The sequence below is a fragment of the Triticum urartu genome, chromosome 6A (assembly GCF_056163025.1).
Source record: "Triticum urartu cultivar PI428250 chromosome 6A, HENAU_Tu73, whole genome shotgun sequence".
NCBI lineage: Eukaryota > Viridiplantae > Streptophyta > Magnoliopsida > Poales > Poaceae > Triticum > Triticum urartu.
In genome coordinates, this window is record NC_141878.1 from 397,620,242 (window position 1) to 397,638,691 (window position 18,450).

At 52.9% G+C, this 18,450-nt stretch overlaps 2 protein-coding genes across 2 annotated transcripts; one reads left to right on the top strand and one right to left on the bottom strand.

Moving 5' to 3' along the window:
* Positions 1-13,543: 13,543 nt before the first annotated feature.
* Positions 13,544-13,861, bottom strand: LOC147965382 (uncharacterized). Its single transcript, XM_087530436.1, has one exon. It carries the CDS (start codon positions 13,859-13,861, stop codon positions 13,544-13,546), a length of 318 nt encoding a protein of 105 aa, XP_087386562.1.
* Positions 13,862-16,357: 2,496 nt separating this feature from the next.
* On the top strand, positions 16,358-18,129 carry LOC125528583 (S-adenosylmethionine decarboxylase proenzyme). Its single transcript, XM_048693033.1, has 2 exons — positions 16,358-16,505; positions 16,607-18,129. Exon 2 carries the CDS (start codon positions 16,762-16,764, stop codon positions 17,926-17,928), a length of 1,167 nt encoding a protein of 388 aa, XP_048548990.1. The 5' UTR covers positions 16,358-16,505; positions 16,607-16,761; the 3' UTR covers positions 17,929-18,129.
* Positions 18,130-18,450: the final 321 nt, after the last annotated feature.

Here is an 18,450-nt window from a genome sequence, read left to right on the forward strand (position 1 = left end):
GTCCGTGCCAGCATGGTCGAGTACGTCCTTAGCGTACTGGCGCTGACAACGGAAGAAGCCGGCAACGGTGTGCTGGACACGGATGCCGAGGAAGAAGTGGAGCGGGCCGAGATCCTTCATGGCGAACTCGCTGGTGAGGCGGACGAAGACGCGCTCAAGGAGGCCCGCCGTGGAGGCAGTGAGCATGATATCGTTGATGTACAGGAGGAGGAAGGTCGTGTCGTCACCGTGCGCGTAGACGAACAGGGATGAGTTGGAGCGTGTGTTGGCGAAGCCGATCGTCTTGAGGAAGCCGGCGAAGCGTAAGAACCAGGCGCGTGGGGCCTGCTTCAAGCCATAGAGATACTTGGCCAGGCGACAGACGTGGTGGGGACGATCGGCATCGACGAAGCCGGCGGGCTGATGGCAGTACACCTCCTCCTCAAGCATGCCATGCAGGAAAGCATTCTTCAAGTCAAGCTGGTTCACAGGCCAGCGGCGCGATGCAGCAATGGTGAGCATAGTGCGGATTGTGGCAGGCTTGACGACCGGCAAGAAGGTCTCGCCGCAGTCTACGCCGGCGCGCTGACGGAAACTGCACACCACCCACCTGGCCTTGTAGCGTTCGAGCGCCCCGTCAGCATGCAACTTATGCTTGAACACCCATTTACCAGTGATCAAGTTGCCGCCGGGAGGACAAGGCACCAGATCCCAGGTGCGGTTGTGGACGAGAGTGATGTACTCTTTGCGCATTGCGGCCAGCCAGTTCATGTCACGCACGGCAACACGAACAGAGCTGGGAAGCGGAGAGAGAACAGCAGTAGTTGAGGCGGTGGCGGCGTCATAGTAGCGTGGATTGGGACGGAAGACCCTCGTTTGCGCACGCGTGGCCATCTGACGCGGTGGAGCAGGCCCCACCGGTGGGGGTGAGGCACCAGGTAAGCAGTGGGCGCCGAGGAGCCGCGGTCGTCCGATGAGGAAGGAGCGGTGGAGTTGAACGCGCGGCCTGCATGCTGATGCGAGAGTCGATCGCGCCAGATCCAATGGCCCTGTTCGAACCCGAGGAGGGCGCGACGGAACTGGAGCCGTCCGATGAAGAAGGCACGGGAGCCAGCGATCCCTGCTGTGGAGCAGAGGGAGGCGCGGCCACAGAGCTCGATGCGGGCACCTGCAGAATTAGTGGCACAGCAGTAGGCAAGGGCAGGGCGGCTCAGGTGGAGAGGCGATGCATCGAGCGAAGGGGAAAACGTCTTCGTGGAACACGACATGGCGCGAGGTGAGGACGCGGCGAGTTTGGGGATCAAAACAACAATAGCCACGGTGATTTGAAGGATACCCAAGGAACACACAGGCTATGGAGCGAGCGGCAAGCTTGTGGCGTGCGGTAGCAACAGTGTTAGGGGAGCATAAGCAACCAAAAACACGCAGCAGACTATAGTCAGGAGCGATGCCCAAAAGAAGCTCGTGGGGAGAGTGAGGGGCAGTGGCATGACAAGGACGCCTGTTCTGTAGGTAGGTGGCGGTGTTCGGGACTTCAGCCCAGAACTGCGGCGGCATCGATGCGTGGAAGAGGAGCGCGCCCACACTGTCATTCAGGGTACGGAGCACGCGCTCTGCCTTGCCATTCTGTTGGCTCGTATAAGGACAGAGCCATGCACAAAGAGGAGCGTGCAAACTGAAGCACTGTCGAATTCCCGCTCGTTGTCAGTCTGAAGAGAGAAAACGGAGAGCTGAAACTGCGTATGAGCATAAGCAAAGAAATCACGCAGGATTGGTGGAACATCAGACTTGTTTTTTAGTGGGAACGTCCAGACATAGTGTGTATAATCATCGAGTATAACCAAGTAGAATTGATAGCCGGAAATACTAGTGACCGGCGACGTCCATACATCCAAATGCAAGAGCTGGAAAGGAAAATATGTGCTACTGACAGAAGAAGAAAAAGATAAATGAGTGTGCTTGCCCACTCGGCACCCATGACAGTGGTGAGGTGCAGATTTGGTGAAGGCAAAGGGCAGCTGTGAAGCTAGCAGACGGAGCGACGCCTCCCTCGGATGCCCAAGACGCTGGTGCAGAAGCTCGGTGGTGACCACGCCAGCGAACAGGAGAGAGGACAGCAACGGTGCAGACGCCACCCGATACAGATCGCCCGTGGAATTACATCGGAGAATCACAGTGCGAGTCCGGAGGTTCTTAACAGAGAAACCAAATAAGTCAAACTCTACGGAGATAGGATTGCCACGGCAAAGTTGACGAACGGAGAGGAGATTTTTGATCAAAGAGGGAGAAACAAGAACATTGCGAAGCTGAATAGGAGAAGTGCAAGAAATTAAAGAGCCAGCACCAACATGAGTGATTGGGAGATGTTCACCACTACCAACGATGATGTGTGAAGGAGAGGTAGGGGGTGAACGGAGTGGAGGTTACCAGGGTTGTTTGCCATATGCGAGTGAAAGAACATGCGGTGCCCCCATGTTTGGTTTTGGAAATTGATGACAATCTCTATGGACTAATGGTTGTCTTGAGTTATATTTGAAGGTTTTGTCCATAGGCTTTTCTTGGAGTACATGTGTTGGTTTCAAGAAGAGTTTGTGTCGACCAAGGTGCTATTCAAGGAATTATCCAAAGATTGGTCATTTGAGAGTTGAGCTTATTGCAAGCATGTCTTGAAGAAGAAGATTGTGTGATCATTCATGTTTACCTTCAAGACATCATCCAAACGCAGAGAGTTGGAAAGATTCAAGGTTGATCAAGACTAAGTCAAGAGTGAATCAAGTTGATCAACTCACAAAGCATAGAAGATGTACCGAGAGGGATCAAGTGATCCCATGGTTTGGTAAGCATTGTCCATTGTGCTTTGTGTACTAACCCATGGTCTATGTGAGAGTTCTACGTGGGGTTAGGTACATGTTCATGGGCTTGTGTCAAGAGGAAGATATCTCTCAACCCATGGAGAGGATGACATCAAGTGGTGATCATCATCAAGATTGCCGTGTGCGAGTTCAAGTGGAGCATCACGAAGAGATCAAATGCTTGAAGCTTGTCGTCCTTTGTGGTGACAATGGACTTGTGAAGATGTGCGGAAGAGTGGCTCACCCATAGTGGAGTATGGGGGAGCAATCAACTAGTCTTCATCAAGTCAACCCAATCAAGAAAGGTGGTCCAACTTGAGGGAGTCAAGATCGTCATCATCTAGCTCAAGTGGACCATGTGCAAGGCAAAGGTTTGCCCTTGATAGGTTTTCTATTTTACCGGTCTCATGATGGTAGTTGGGAGACCGGGTTATAGGATCGATTGCCGTACTATCAAGGGGGGCTCTCGATGAGTAGCTTGATCGTATCGTTCGTAGAGAGCTCAAACCATTGCATCCTTGCATAATCTTTCTTGGTTCTTGTTTGGTTCTCTTTGTGAGTCTTAGAGCTTATGGTCATCTTGATGACAAGCTTGAGTTCATCGAAAACGGAGTTCGCATGCATCTTCTATGATGTTTTCGATGTTGGAGGTTTTGCCGGTTCTTCTCGGTTGGAGGTTTCTCTCCTCTATTTGTTGGCATACCTCCCCTGCCTCTTCTTACTATAACCAGTCGTTGTTTTGATGCTAGTCGTCGTCTTGTTTCCAACAAGCTTGAGTTTGCTCAATTCGGAGCTCATATGCAAAAGTTATGGCAGTTCTGATTTTCTTGGGTGTGGTTTTTGTCAGGGTCCCAGCGGTAGTACCGCTGAGGAGTCACAAGCGGCAGTACCGCTCCACAGCGGTAGTACCGCGGGCCACAGCGGCAGTACCGCTCCTCGGAGCGGTAGTACCGCTTGATGGTCTCAGCAGTAGTACCGTTGCGGCTCCGTGCTCCTACCGCCTCGACTCGAGTGCGCTTTTTCTCATGTCGGGTTTTGCGGCACTTGCTGCGGTAGTAGTGGCGGTAGTACCGCTTATTAGCGGTAGTACCGCCCTGCCTCCACAGTAGTACCGCTCTGGGTCCCAGCCCCAGCCCCGTTTCTTCTGGCGCGGCAGTACCGCTAAGGGGGAGCGGTAGTACCGCTTATGAGCGGTAGTACCGCCCTGCCTCCGCGGTAGTACCGCTCTCTGCGAGGCTGAGTGGGGGATAACGGCTGGATTTTCCCCCTCCTATAAAAAGGGGGTCTTCTTCCCATTGAACCTTATCTTTTGAGCTCGTGTTCTTCCCCCATTGTTGACCTTCTTCGAGCTTGCTAACTCTCAATACCTCCATGGATCTAGATCCACATTTCCACCAATCACTTTCTCCTCTATGTGAGGGGAACCCCTTGGATCTAGATCTTGGAGTTCTTGGTGTTCTCTTTCTTGTTCTTCCTCTCATTTTCCTCCCTAGCATTAGTTTCTTCGGTGGGATTTGAGAGAGAAGGACTTGGGCACTCCGTGTGCCCTTGCCATTGCATTTGGTGCATCGGTTTGAGTTCTCCACGTGATACGTGGAAGTTACAAGTTGAGAAGCTTATTACTCTTGGGTGCTTGGTACCCTTGAGCTTGTTCCTCTTGGGTGCTTGGGCGCCCTAGACGGTTGTTGGTGTTCGGAGCTCAATCATTATGGTGCAAAGCTCCGGGTAAGCATCGGGGTCTCCAATTAGGTTGTGGAGATCGCCCCGAGCAATTTGACGGGTACCGGTGACCGCCCCCAAGGGTTGCCAAAGTGTACGGGTTCGGTGACCACCCCCAAGGGTTGCCATTTGTACGGGTTCGGTGACCGCCCTCAAGGGTCCCTTAGTGGAATCACGGCATCTTGCATTGTGCGAGAGCGTGAGGAGATTACGGTGGCCCTAGTGGCTTCTTGGGGAGCATTGTGCCTCCACACCGCTCCAAACGGAGATTAGCATCCGCAAGGGTGTGAACTTCGGGATACATCGTCGTCTCCTCGTGCCTCGGTTATCTCTTACCCGAGCCCTTTACTTATGCACTTTACTTTGTGATAGCCATATTGTTTCTTGTCATATATCTTGCTATCACATAGTTGCTTATCTTTCTTAGCATAAGTTGTTGGTGCACATAGGTGAGCCTAGTTGTTTTAGGTTTTGTGCTTGGCAAATTAACCGCTAGGTTTATTCCGCATTTGTTCAAGCCTAAACCGTAATTATTTTAAAACGCCTATTCACCCCCCCTCTAGGCGACATCCTCGATCTTTCAGCGAGGCCGCGCCGGAGTCCAAGTACCAGTCAGAGGTACTGCCCGACGACGAGGGACCAGCTGTGGCGCTGTGGAGGGCCGCCTAGAGAGAAGCCATGTCTAGGGGTTGCGGGTGGTGCTGCTGAGGCGCTCCAGGGGGTGGGTCGTATCCGTACTGCGGCGCCTGGCCGGGCGACAGGCCATAGCCGTAAGCTCCAGGTGCAGCAGGGAACGGCGCAACGTACATGGCTTGCTGAGGCGGCATCCCTGGATAGGGGCCGAGAATGCCAGAGCCCAGTGCGCGCCATGGCCAGGCCTGGATGAGGCCGGTCCAGGAGTTGGTGCCAGGTGCGGGAGCGGGCAGGCCAGGTGCGCGAGGAGGCGCTATCTCGGACGGGGCGCCGCCCGCGGCCACCGTGCACGCCCGCTGCCGGTGGTGTCAGGCGAAGCGGCAGGGGGTGCAGCGGGTAGCGAGGAAGAAGGCGGAGCGGCGCCACGCCCGGCGAAGAGCATGTGGGCGCCCTGGAGGTGGGCAGTCTGCTCGGCACGATGCTCCTCAAGAAGCAGGAAGGAGCGTGTCTGGAGGAGCGAGGGCAACGGCGACTGCGACGTGATGTGAGGAATGGCACCATGGAACTGGCGGTTGAGCCCGCGGAGGAGGTGGAAGACCTGGCGCAGCTCGGACACTGGCTGGCCAAGGTCGCGGAGCTGATCAGCGTACGTCTTCAGTTTAGTACAGTACTACATGATCATCAGATCACCCTGCACCACGGCATGGTATTCGGCGTCGACGTAGACGGTGCGGGCGAGCTGGTTTTCGCGAAAGATGCCGTCGATCACCGTCCAGACGATGAGGGCGCTGTCCTCGTCCGCCATCACGGCGTCCAGGAGGTCGGGGGCGACGGTGGTGTTCAGCCAGTGAACGACGGCGTGGTCCGCCATCGCCCAGTCAGGGTCGTCGAAGCGTGGAACGGCCTCGGCGTCCACGTGATCACGAAGGCCGAACATGCCGATCACCGTGTCGAAGTGGCGGCGCCACTGCACGTAGTTGTTGGTGAGCAGATCGAGGGTGACGGGAACAGGACGGCGGATGTCGATGGTCTGCAAGACCGCCGGCGAGACGGTGGTCAGAGGCGGCGATGGAGCGGCCGCGACAGCAGGAACGCCAGCGACGGGGCGGGCCAGAGGGAGGGCAGGTGGTGCTGGAGCTAGGGCAACGGTGACAGGGACACCGGAGTGGCTGGTGGTCGCTGGAGGTGCACTAAAGAGCTTCTGGACAACTTGGCGTGTGCCGGGGTGGCTGGTGGCCGCGGGATCGACGGCGGCGCGTCGGCGACCGCGCTCAGGCAAAGAACAGAGAGAGAGAGAGAGAGAGAGAGGACTAAGGCCACTAGGGTTTTTGGGGAAGAAAGAGGCGTCGAGGGAAGGTCCTTATCCCCCAAGGGGACCGCGGGATGGCTAGAGCATGGCCATCGGCGGCCACGGGTGTGCATGCCCACGACAGCGAGGCGGGGGGAGAAAGTGACTTGACGGGCTGGGCCGCCCATTGTTTGACATAGGCCCAGCAGCACAGTACTCTTCTGTTCTTTTTCCTTTTTCTTTACTGATTCCTTTTCAGTCTCTGCCTTGCATTTCTATTTAGCATCAAATGACTTTTTTAAATTATGCAAGTGGTCACATCAATTAGTTTGCAAAATTTAGCACTGCCACAAAAAGGTTGAGGATTAAAGGATTTCATTTGACTTTTGTTTAAATAGAAATGGTTAATTTAAATGTTGTTGGCCTGATTTAAATATGTTTAGGCCATTTTAAATATTAAAATGAGATTGGTTCTTACATGAAAATTAGCTAGTGAATATTTTCAATATTATGGACATTTTTGTTTTACTGATTGAAGAAATAATTTATTTGACCTTATCTTAAATTTGAAAATGGCTTTGATTTTTATCAAGTGGCAATTTGGCTTAGTTAAACTTGATGACAAGGCACCATTAGCATGGGTTTACTGTAGCATGACATCAGGGGTGTTACATGACGCGACAAATCAAACGGCAAATAGGGCGAGTTTCAGCTTCATCAGTGGCCTTTAGAGCACCACCAATAGATTATGCAAATTTGGAGATGTAAAATAGGAGATGTAAAAATTTATATATCCAAAAAATGTATTTTACATCTTTAAAAAAGAGACAACTCCAATAGATGATGTAAGAGCATCTACAACCGGTTGCCTCAAACCGGCCACATACGCCCAAGCAGGCTGCCCGGTCACTGTCCGGTCACAAATTTTTGACCCAAACAGCCCCCTCAAACGGCTCTCAAATGCCCGGGCTGACCGGCACCCCTCATATCCAGCCCAAATATGGGGTGGATATGGGGGCGCCCGAGCACGCCCACCACGTCGGACCCAACCCACGCTGGCCCACCAAACCCCACATAAATTCCTCCCCATCCGCTCACCAGACCAAACCCTAGCCACTTCGCTTCCCTCCCCTCCGCCGCCCAAGCTCGTCTCCAACTCCTTTCGGCCATCTCCGTCATGGCGGGTAGCGGATCCGAGTCCTTCACCTCCAGATCTGTCGATCCCGAGCTCATCCCACGCGGCCCCAAGGAGGAGATGGTCGTCCGACTTGCGCTCCATCGCGCCCGGGAGGAGGCTCGTGCACGGCTGCGCTCGAACTCATTCCATCGGGAATCCATTGCGTCTGCCCAAATGGCGCATGGATCCAGCGCTAGGCCAAGCCATAGTTGCCTCACCGGAGGCCGTAGGGCCTGTTTGGCGTTCGAACGTGCTGGCGGACGCGCAATCCCTCTGTTGGCGCGCGGGCATTGGACGCACCATGGGCCTCGTCTGACAAGAACATGGCACGACGTGCCCATCGTGCAAGGCACCGGGCGCAGGAGGCAGCAGCAGCCCTCGCGGTTGTGGACGTCGGCGAGGCAGAGTCGCATTCTCTGGCGCCCCGTATGGTGCATCAGTCCGGGCGCCGCAACCGCATCACAGTGGACGTTGATGGCTCATCCCCAGAAGGATCCATCATTGATCTGACGTCCACTGGCACCCAATGGATTCCGGACTCCGACAAGGAAGAGTAAGGCATGGGAGACGGCGGCGCCTTCAGCCCCGTGAGCCGGCTCATGTCCCATGCCCTACTCTACCTTACCGGCGACCGGGCCAACACTCCGAGGGGCGCAGCCAGCTGCCGGACATGGTCACCGCGGAGCCGGGCGGGCGGGGAGCGAAACCGGACGAAGCTCCGCTCAAAGATCGTTGTGTTGCATGTAATAATATGGATTTGAGGTTTCTAACTTGAGGTATTCGAATGTGGAATGCATTTTTTGAGGCATGACCGATCACTGTCCATGGACGCGCCCGGGCACGTCCGCGAGCGTTTGAGGGGTCGGATTTGCCAAGTCCGACTTTAGATGCTCTAAAAGTGCAACTTCAATAGATGGTGCAAATGGAGATGTAAAGCTAGTCGGGATGAGCGTCGGCGGCTGAGCGACGAGAGCCAAGAGGAGCGCTGGTCAACCGAGCGGCGGCAGCATGTGCGCCGGCACCTGAGCAACGAGAGCGGGGAGTTCGAATGCGGCGGCGAGAGCTCAAATGGTGGACAACGCAGTTGTGAATCGAGCGATGAATTGGTCGCGGCGGGATGACGGGGTAACGGCCGTGCGGCACGAGAAGGTCGAGTCCGGCAGTGGAAAAGTGGCGGCGGCATGGCGGCGGGTGTGCTAAGCCGCGGCGGCGGGGCGGCATGGGGAGCTCAAACCATAGGCGGAGCGGCGGCCAATTAGGTCGATTTGGAGGCGGGCAACGACGGAGCAGGAGCGGAACCGGAGGCGGGGGCAATGGAGAAGGCGGATTTGACAGTGGCGCGGCAGCTACGACGGCGACCGGCTAGGGTGGCGCAAAACCGGGGCGACGACATGGCGGTGGCAGCATGAAGACGGAGGCGGGATGGGGGACGGCGGTCGCTGCGGCGAAGGCCCCGACGGGGTGGGCGGCTGTGGCGGAGGAAGCGGCGGGGTCGTCGGAGTCGACCATGGCTCGGGCGGTAGTTGGCGGGCGGCGGGCGGAAGGAAGGAAGGAAAACAAAAGCACTTGAGCAGTTGGCACGCAGCCGCCTGTTTTACATCTCTTGTAGATGAAGATGTATATTTGCATCGCGAGGTGTTGTATTTTACATCTCTGGGAAGCGGAGATGTAATTCTTTTTGCATCTACATCATTTGTTGAAGAAGGATTTTTGAAACTCAAAGATGCAAAAGTTAGTTATTTTTGCATGCACATTGCTCTTATAGACTACCACATCCATTCCAGAAATCTTGTCATGGCCTTAGTTAAAAAGGAGGAAAAGTGTAAAAATGTCAAATAATAAAGCAAAAAAATTATCAAACCGATTCTATCCCCGGGCCAAAGTTTTCTAATTTTGTGTGCTGCATCCTTAGATGGTGGAAACCTCAGCTGCTAAATCACCACTTGTCCACAGCAGTGACATGCCACGGTATCCGGAGAGGCAAACGATTCCACCATCACGCCAACGCCTCGCACACACACGCGTACGAGAGAAATGTGCAAACCACAGTGCATCGTTCGGCCCCGACCACCCACTGTAACTGGGAACTCCCTGATATTTTCCTCACCCTCGCTTCTACCATTATTTTTTCCGTCATGGACGACCCAAAGAATGTCATGCAGGTGCGGCTTCGGCCCGCCCAGGACGAAAAGCCTATTTTTCTGTCATGATTTTTGGTCATAGAAGTAGGAGCCCACCACATCTATGATGATACGTGTTTTTGCCACAATTACCATCATAGAAGTGTCATAAGCATGACAATTTTTTCTGTTCGGGGCATAATGTCATGGATGTGTTTCTTTTTGTAGTAAGTGGAGATAAGTATTTACCTCGGTTAAGAACCAAGGTTATCAATCCAGTAGGAGAATCACGCAAAGCCTCGTGAACAGCACATGCACACACAAAAGTAAATACTTGCACCCAACGCAAACAAGGGGGTTGTCAATCCCCTCGGTGGTTACTTGCAAGGGTTAAATCTTGTAGTGGTAGATAGATAAATTGCAAAGATAACATAAAAGAAAATAGAAAATTGCAGCAAGGTATTTTGGTGTTTTATATATGATAAAAGTTGATCCGGGCCTGTAGTTTTCACTAGAGGCTTCTCTCTCGAACACATAGGATACGGTGGGTAGACAAATTACCGTTGGGCAATTGATAGAAAAGCACATAGTTATGACGATATTCAAGGCAATGATCATGTATATAGGCATCACGTCCGAGACAAGTAGGCCGACTCCTGCCTGTATCTACTACTATTACTCCACCCATCGACCGATATCCAGCATGCTCTAGGGTATTAAGTATAAAACAGAGTAACGCCTTAAGCAAGATAACATGATGAAGACAAAGTAAGCCCAATCAATATGAATAAACCACATCATTTTATCCTTAATGGCAACAATACAAATATGTGTCTTGTCCCTTTCTGTCACTGAGATGGAGCACCGCAAGATTGAACCCATTACAAAGCACCTCTCCCATGGAACATAAATCAATCTAGTTGGCCAAACCAAATGGATAGATCGGAGAGAAATACAAAGCTATAACAATCATGCATAATAAAGTTCAGAAAATACTCCATTAATATTCATAAATATTCATATCATAAACCCACAATTCATCGGATCCCAACACCGCAAAAGAAGATTACATCGAATAGAACTCCAAGAAAATTGACGAGAACATTGTATTGAAGATAAAGAGAGAGAGAGAGAGGGAGAGAGGGAGAGAGGGAGAGAGAGAGAGAGAGAAGAAGCCATCTAGATACTAGCTATGGACCCGTAGGTGTGTGGTGAACTACTCACGCATCATCGGAAGGTAGCAAGGATGATGTAGAAGCCCTTCGTGATCGATTCCCCCTCCGGCAGAGTACCAGAAAAGGCCTCTAGATGGGATCACGGAGGAACTGAAGCATGCGACGGTGGAAAAAGTGTTTCGGGTGGCTCTCTAGTATATTGGGAATATTTGGAAACTTATAGAGGCCGAATTAGGTCAAGAGGTGCCACGAGGGGCCCACAAGTTCAGGGGACGCCCGCCCTGGGGCGTGCCTGGTCAGCTTGTCGCTCCCTCGTGACTTTTCCGGTCTTCTCCTGAACCTTCATGGGTCCCTTCTGGTCCATAGAAAAACACCATAAAGTTTCATCACGTTTGGACTCTGTTTGATATTGATTTTCTGAAAAGCCAAAAACAAGCAAAAAACAGCAAACTGGCACTGGGCACTAGGTCAATAGGTTAGTCCCCAAAAATATATAAAATAGCATATAAAACATCCAAGATTAATATATTATAATAGCATGGAACAATAAAAAAATATAGATACGTTGGAGACATATCAACTACCTCCGTAGCGGCGGCTCCTCGTTGTCGCCCCGGAGCGGCATGACGACGCAGGAGTATGCCGACCGGAAGCAGTGCCGGCGGAACACGCGCTGATCCAAGTTCGCGGGCTCGGACGTCTCACCACCAGACATCGCGGCGGACCCGGACCTGGCGTACGCCTGGGCCCTGGACCACTCAGTGACGACGTCGAAAACGACCAAGCATCGTTTGTGCCGCCTCGACGGGGAGATGGCCAGGTACGGCGAGGAATGGTCCCTTGCCAAGATCGCCACCCCCGCCAACGACTGTCGCCCTCTCCCCCAGCCCACGTCCTTGATGGCCGCGGCCGCACTGCCACGACACAGGAGGAGGCGGAGAGAATCATCCGCGAGCATCAGGCGGCCGCCGGGAAGCCCTGTCGCGACGTCTCCACATTTTTCCGCTGCAGGCCCGACGATGATGACTCCGGCGTCGGGTCGGGCAACAATGACGGAGGAGGAGCCGCCCGCCAGCCCGGCATGACCTACGAGGGCGCCGTCAAGTATAGGATAGTTTTGGGTTTTGCATTCACCGGACGAAATATCATCCGGTTTTATGTAGAAATTATTCTACTTTCAATGAAATCCACCTTGTTTATATCAAAATTTGTTCGGTTTGATCAAATTTCGTCCCGTTGGTTCGAGTTGTTTGATAATATATGCAGCTACGGTTGGATCTTGGATGGCATCATTCCACATTCGCCTCCATGGATGCGGAAAGAAATTTACAGGTTGCCAGTGAAGATGCCCTAACTAAAGTGATCATACACTATTCTAGTGTTCTGAAGAAATGAAAGCATTCCTAGAAAGGAACAACTTTAGCAAAGCAATTATATGTTCATTCAAAATTTTGATTTTAGTGTGAAACCCAATCAATGGAACTGTTCCCGGAGAGGCTAGCGATTCCACATGATGTGAGGCCAACTCCACCGCACGACCCCAGACGGACATCTGGTTTGGCCGGATTTTGTCCCTTTGGGGCGGCAATGGGTTCGCCCATGTCCGTGTTTGTCCATTGGGTCGTGGGTGCGCCCAACGCGCGACCGCACCCCAAATCATGTCTGAGGTGGACGTGATTAAGAAAACAAAAAAACTTAAATAAAATGCCTAAAAAGTAAATGAACGCAGTTAAAAAACTTAAAACATATTTAGAGGTCACGGCCACAAAATGGCCCAGTTTCACGGCCCACTTAAACGGCCCAGTTCCATAATTAACATAAAAACAAAATAAAAAAACGTCGCCCGCGCGCTCGTGTCGCGCCCGTCGATGTCGTGGCCGTCGCCATCTTCAGTGGCCGCCGGTGTTGTCGTCGTCACTAACGAGGTCGACGTAGTCCGGCGGCGTCCACAGGTGGGCCGATGGTCCTTGGTGCATGGGGGCGGCGTGGTGGAAGGTGGCAGGTGCCTGCACCACCTCCTCCCGCCGCAAGGCATCCCGCTCCGGTGACCACGACGGCGTGGGGCACCAGTTCACGCCCCCCACGGCGATTGCCATCTGCTCTGCCGTGCACGGCCAGCTCCACCCCTGGCCCACCAGGCCCGGGTGGAACACGGCCACCGGCAGCTCCTCTATCATCTCCTTCTTCGCCACCATCTCCAGCTCGGGGATGGCGACGTCGCCGGCCGCAGAGAGGGCCATCATCTTCTCGAGGCCCTCGCATTGGCGCTCGTCATGCGTGCGCATGGAGTCCTCCATGACACGCGCCATGAGACGGGCCTCCTCCTCCACTGTCATGCGAGGAGGTGGTGGTGGCGATGGAGATGGCAACGGCGACGGCGTGGGCGTGAGGCCGCGCACCCGCGTACGCCCACGTGCCTGGGGAGCAGCCACTAGGTGCTCACGTGACCGTCGCGGCCCCGTCGATGTGCCAGCGAAGAAGGACGCCCGCCGCATGTCGTGCTCATCCCGGAACCAAGTGTCCCGCAGGGGCGAGTCGGGGGCGTACCTCTCGTCATAGTAGAGGTCGTCTGGGAGGAGGCGGCGGCGGTGCTCGATCTCCTAGCGGCGCGCACGGTCGCTCAGCGGGACCGGCGGGATCGGCACGTGGTCGGCCGACAAGTGCCAGTTGTTGGGGAGGTGGACGTCGCTCCAGGGTAGCGGCGTCCTCGTCTCGCAATAACGGCGGCATACGACCGCCTCGATGTAGTGCCGGTCGCGCTCGCCGGCGGCTGTGGGCGCGATGGAGAACACGGGCGACGCGGGGGCCCGACGCGGTGGCGATGCGGGCTCCTCCTTCACGGAGCCGCAGCGGCGTCCCGACAAGGAGCCAGCCTCGCGGTCGTACTTGCCTTTGCGGTCGTAGTTCCATAGCCCCATGGCTGTGGGCGGCCGGGCAGCGAGTTCGAGGCTAGGTTTTGGGGGTTTGGGGTTGTCCGGTTTCAAGGAGGCCGCGAGGTGGAGTGGGGCAGTGTGGACGACGACGGGTCCACGGGTTCCCGTTTAAGAAGGACCGGACCGTTCGCCTGGGCGGATGACAGGTGGGGCTGCCCGCGTGTGCGCATTGATGTGAGCGTGTGGGAGGTAGGTAGCCGCCTGCCACGCGGCCCCAACACGGACGAGGCACGCATCCGTTTGGTGTCCGCCGTGACCCAAACCTGGCGCAAGTTTACGCTTGAAATGGGTCGGTCTGGACACAAAACGGACCAGATGGGTTCGGGCCGTCGCGCGCTGGGCCGCCTCGTTTGTCCCTTTTACACCAAACGAATAGGACCGAACAAAATAGGGTCGCGCGATGGAGTTGGCCTGACAAATCAAACGGAAAACAGGGTGAGTTCCAGCTTCTTCGATGGCTTTTATAGACTACCCCGTCCGTTCGAGAAATCTTATCATGACTTTTTTTTGATCCTGCCATCATGGATGCTTTATTGCTCGAATAGTGCTTACATCATCAATCAACAAGGATAAAATCAATGGTCATCAACCCATAAGCTACTCTCTCTACTACACTCCTTTGCAAGAGTATGAGTTACTAAATTTGCTTCTCTAGGACAACGAGGGAAAACTACTTTAACAAAAGAACTTAGTCTGAACACATATATCCTTGTAGATAGGTGCTGCTGTAGACGCCGAGAATCCACCTTCCTGTAGTGTGGCAATGACATCGGCACAATCAGACTGTATCACCACTTTCTGACACCCATTTGGTTAGCGAGGTGAATCCCATTCAGGCAAGCTTGGGCTTCGGCCATTGATGCATCAATTGTTGTAATCGAATGACAACTTGCTGCCAAGAATTGCCCCATGTCGTTTCTCAAACAAGCATCAGTAGCGCCTCTCCCTGATGACGCATCAAAAGCTGCATCAACATCAACTGTCACAAAATTCTCTGGAGCTTTACACCAGACACTCTTTTTTGGCATAGATTTTTTGAACAAAGCACGCACGTAATTAGCTACCAACACTTGAATAGACATAACAGCGTGTGGTGTAGACTGCATGTTCTCTTCGATGACTTTAGTTAAAGGAGGCGGAAAAGTGTAAAAAGATCAATTAATAAGCAAAAAAAATTATCAAAAACGATTCTATCCACGGGCCAAGTTTTCTACTAATTTCGTGTGCCACATCCTGAGATGGTGGAAACCTCAATCACCACTTGTCCACGACAGCGACGTGCGACGGTATCCGTAGAGGCAAACGATCCCACCATCACGCCACCGAATCAAAAAAAGCGCAACGGAGCCACTCCTCCACACGAAACAAAAACCCCACCTCCTTTTCAAAAGGAAAGACGATCCACACATCACACACACACGTACAGTGCATGCAGCGGGCTCACGCGTCGAGCCGAGACCCTTCCGGGACAGCTGGACGCCTCCCAAATATTCCCAGGCGTCCGAAGCCTCCTGGGCCAAGCAAACGCGAGGAGCCCTCCCAGCCAAGCATATCCGCGCCGCGCCGCGAGGTCCGCACGCAAAAGCGCCAGAACGCGGTCCACCGTGACTCGGCACCCCCGCCCGTGAGCCTCTATCCGATCGGTCCAGTGGACCGGGTCCTTTCTCAGGGCTCGCTCGGCCCCTTATAAATACGCTGCCCAGGGAGGGGTGACTTTCCCATCTTGCAAGTCGCCTCATTTGTTTATCAGTTTTAGCACAAACGCAAACTCCGTTCGTTCCCCACCACCATCTCGTCGAAAACCTAGAAATTCGGAGTGAGATTGTGTTCGTCCGTTCGCTTTCGTTTCTTCGAGATCTGTGAGGAGGGGGGAGAGACAGATCCGTCGCTTGCTCCCTGTTCGAGGTTTGTGACGAGGACGAGCAGCAGATTCGACGCGCGCCTCCGAGGTTCTTCCTGGAACTGTAAGATTTCTCTCCATCAGCTCATGTTGTTTCTATTCGGTAGGCGTCTTTGATCCGTGGTAGAAATTTGTTTACTGTGCCTAGTAGGGATCATATTCCTTTTCGTCCCGTTAATTAGGCTGGATAGGAAAAGTAAATAAACGCCGTCGTCTAGATTATCTGTAATTTCACAGACTTTGTGAAATATATGCAACACAGTCAGGAATTATCCGTGTTACTGTACGAATATGCTGTTCGGTACATCAATTTGTGGTAGATTTTGGCTGACCTGAATATTGCTTTATGTCAATTCGTTTCTATCTCATGATGTTTTCCTCCCTTTCTGTTATGCCTGGAATCTTCATCTTCAAATCAGGTCGAATATCACCTACACTAATAATTCAGTAGAGATTAGTGAAATATTCCTCTACTTTATGTGCCTAGTGAAACTGGAACCCCAGAAGGATGTTAGTGCTACTTTCTACCTCGCAATATGTTATGTGCTTCATCGTTTCTAACCCATACCAACCCACTGCAGAATTTGATGTGCTATGGAATCCAAGGGTGGTAAAAAGTCCAGCAGTAGTCGTTCCTCCCTCATGTACGAAGCTCCCCTCGGCTACAGCATCGAGGACGTCCGCCCTGCAGGAGGCATTGAGAAGTTCCGCTCCGCTGCCTACTCAAACGTATGTATCCAATCAATTGAGTTCCTCCTTTCTTTTCTTTTTATATCTTGTTGATGATTAGATGCTCACAGTTTCTACTTCCAATTGCTTCTGTTTTGCAGTGCTCCAGGAAGCCATCCTGATAATCCCTCTCGCGCCCCCATCCTAATTGCTTAGAATTCCCTTCTGCTTTCAATTCATCTTCCTAAAATTTCTCTGGCTAGCTGCTTTTCTCTGACCAGCAAAGCCTTTCCTCCTCTACCAACCTTCTCAAACAATGGCCGTCTCTGCGATTGGGTTTGAGGGATATGAGAAGCGCCTGGAGATCACCTTCTCTGAAGCGCCAGTCTTCACTGACCCCAATGGCAGGGGATTGCGTGCTCTCTCTCGTGCCCAGATCGACTCGGTTCTTGATCTTGCCAAGTGCACCATTGTATCTGAGCTCTCTAATGACAAGTTTGACTCGTATGTCCTCTCTGAATCAAGCCTCTTCATCTACCCGTACAAGGTTGTGATCAAGACCTGCGGTACCACCAAGCTCCTGCTGGCCATTCCAAGGATTCTTGAGCTTGCTGAGGAGTTGTCCCTGCCACTTGCTGCTGTGAAGTACTCCCGTGGGACATTCATATTCCCTGAGGCACAGCCTTCTCCACACAAGAACTTCTCTGATGAGGTTGCCTTCCTGAATGGCTACTTTGGTGGACTCAAGTCTGGCGGCAATGCCTATGTCATTGGTGATCCTGCAAAGCCAGGCCAGAAGTGGCATGTCTACTATGCCACCCAGCAGCCTGAGCAGCCCATGGTCAACCTTGAGATGTGCATGACTGGTCTGGACAAGAAGAAAGCTTCTGTCTTCTTCAAGACCTCTGCTGATGGCCACACATCTTGTGCCAAGGAGATGACCAAGCTCTCTGGCATCTCTGAAATAATCCCGGAGATGGAGATCTGTGACTTTGATTTCGAGCCATGTGGCTACTCCATGAACGCCATCCATGGCTCTGCTTTCTCCACCATTCATGTCACTCCTGAGGACGGCTTCAGCTATGCTAGCTATGAGGTCATGGGGTTGGACCCTGCCTCCATGGCCTATGGTGACCTGGTCAAGAGGGTGCTGAGATCCTTTGGCCCGTCTGAATTCTCTGTTGCTGTGACCATCTTTGGCGGTCGCAACCTTGCTGGCACCTGGGGGGAGAGGCTGAATGTTGGGGTCTATGATAGTACCAACATGGTCGTCCAGGAGCTGCCTGACGGGGGCGCTCTCATCTACCAGAGCTTCACTGCTGTCGGCGAAGACTCCACCGGGTCACCAAGATCTGTCCTGAACTGCAACGTTCATGGCAATTTAGAGAGCGGCTCCAAGATGGATGCTTTCCTTTGCTGGGAAGACGATGCTGCGCAGGAGAAGGATGAGAGGGGGGCTGTTAAGAGGATGAAGAGCTGCTGATGGTGATGCTAGCTGGTCTGAACGAGCTTGTGTTGCGTCAGTTTGTTCTTAGAGATTTCCTGTTCCTGTCCTATTACTTTTGTTATGGACAAGTGACGTGAAAATGGTTAGCGTTTTCTGCCAGTGTGAGCGAATGTATGGAAATGCCTGTCTCTGGCTGCATGGTTTATGAATATAAGAATAAGCCTTGTATTGAGCAAATGTTATTTTGTTATTTCCTGAAAGTTTTGTTAGAAGCCATTCTTGTCTGTCATGGACCTATTGAACTCTGGCGAATCTGATTCAGTTCTGATGGTGCGGAGGTTCGGGTACTAATGCTGCTTGTGGTGATTATTCGATAAGAATCTATCTCTTGGAGATGTCGATGCTCGATAAGAAAGCCATGCAGTTGATGGTGGTGGCTGCATATAAGAGATCCATGCCAGTGTTATTGCAAGACTTGCCCAAGTTAACCAAAGCTCTGGCATAGTTTGGAGGTTGAGAACCCTCGAGCCATCAGAAATCTTGTCTGAACCTGCCCAA

Bases quoted from the DNA above. Each gene is read 5' to 3' on its own strand.
- LOC147965382 (XM_087530436.1), bottom strand. From the start codon at position 13,861: ATGGGGCTATGGAACTACGACCGCAAAGGCAAGTACGACCGCGAGGCT.
- LOC125528583 (XM_048693033.1), top strand. From the start codon at position 16,762: ATGGCCGTCTCTGCGATTGGGTTTGAGGGATATGAGAAGCGCCTGGAG.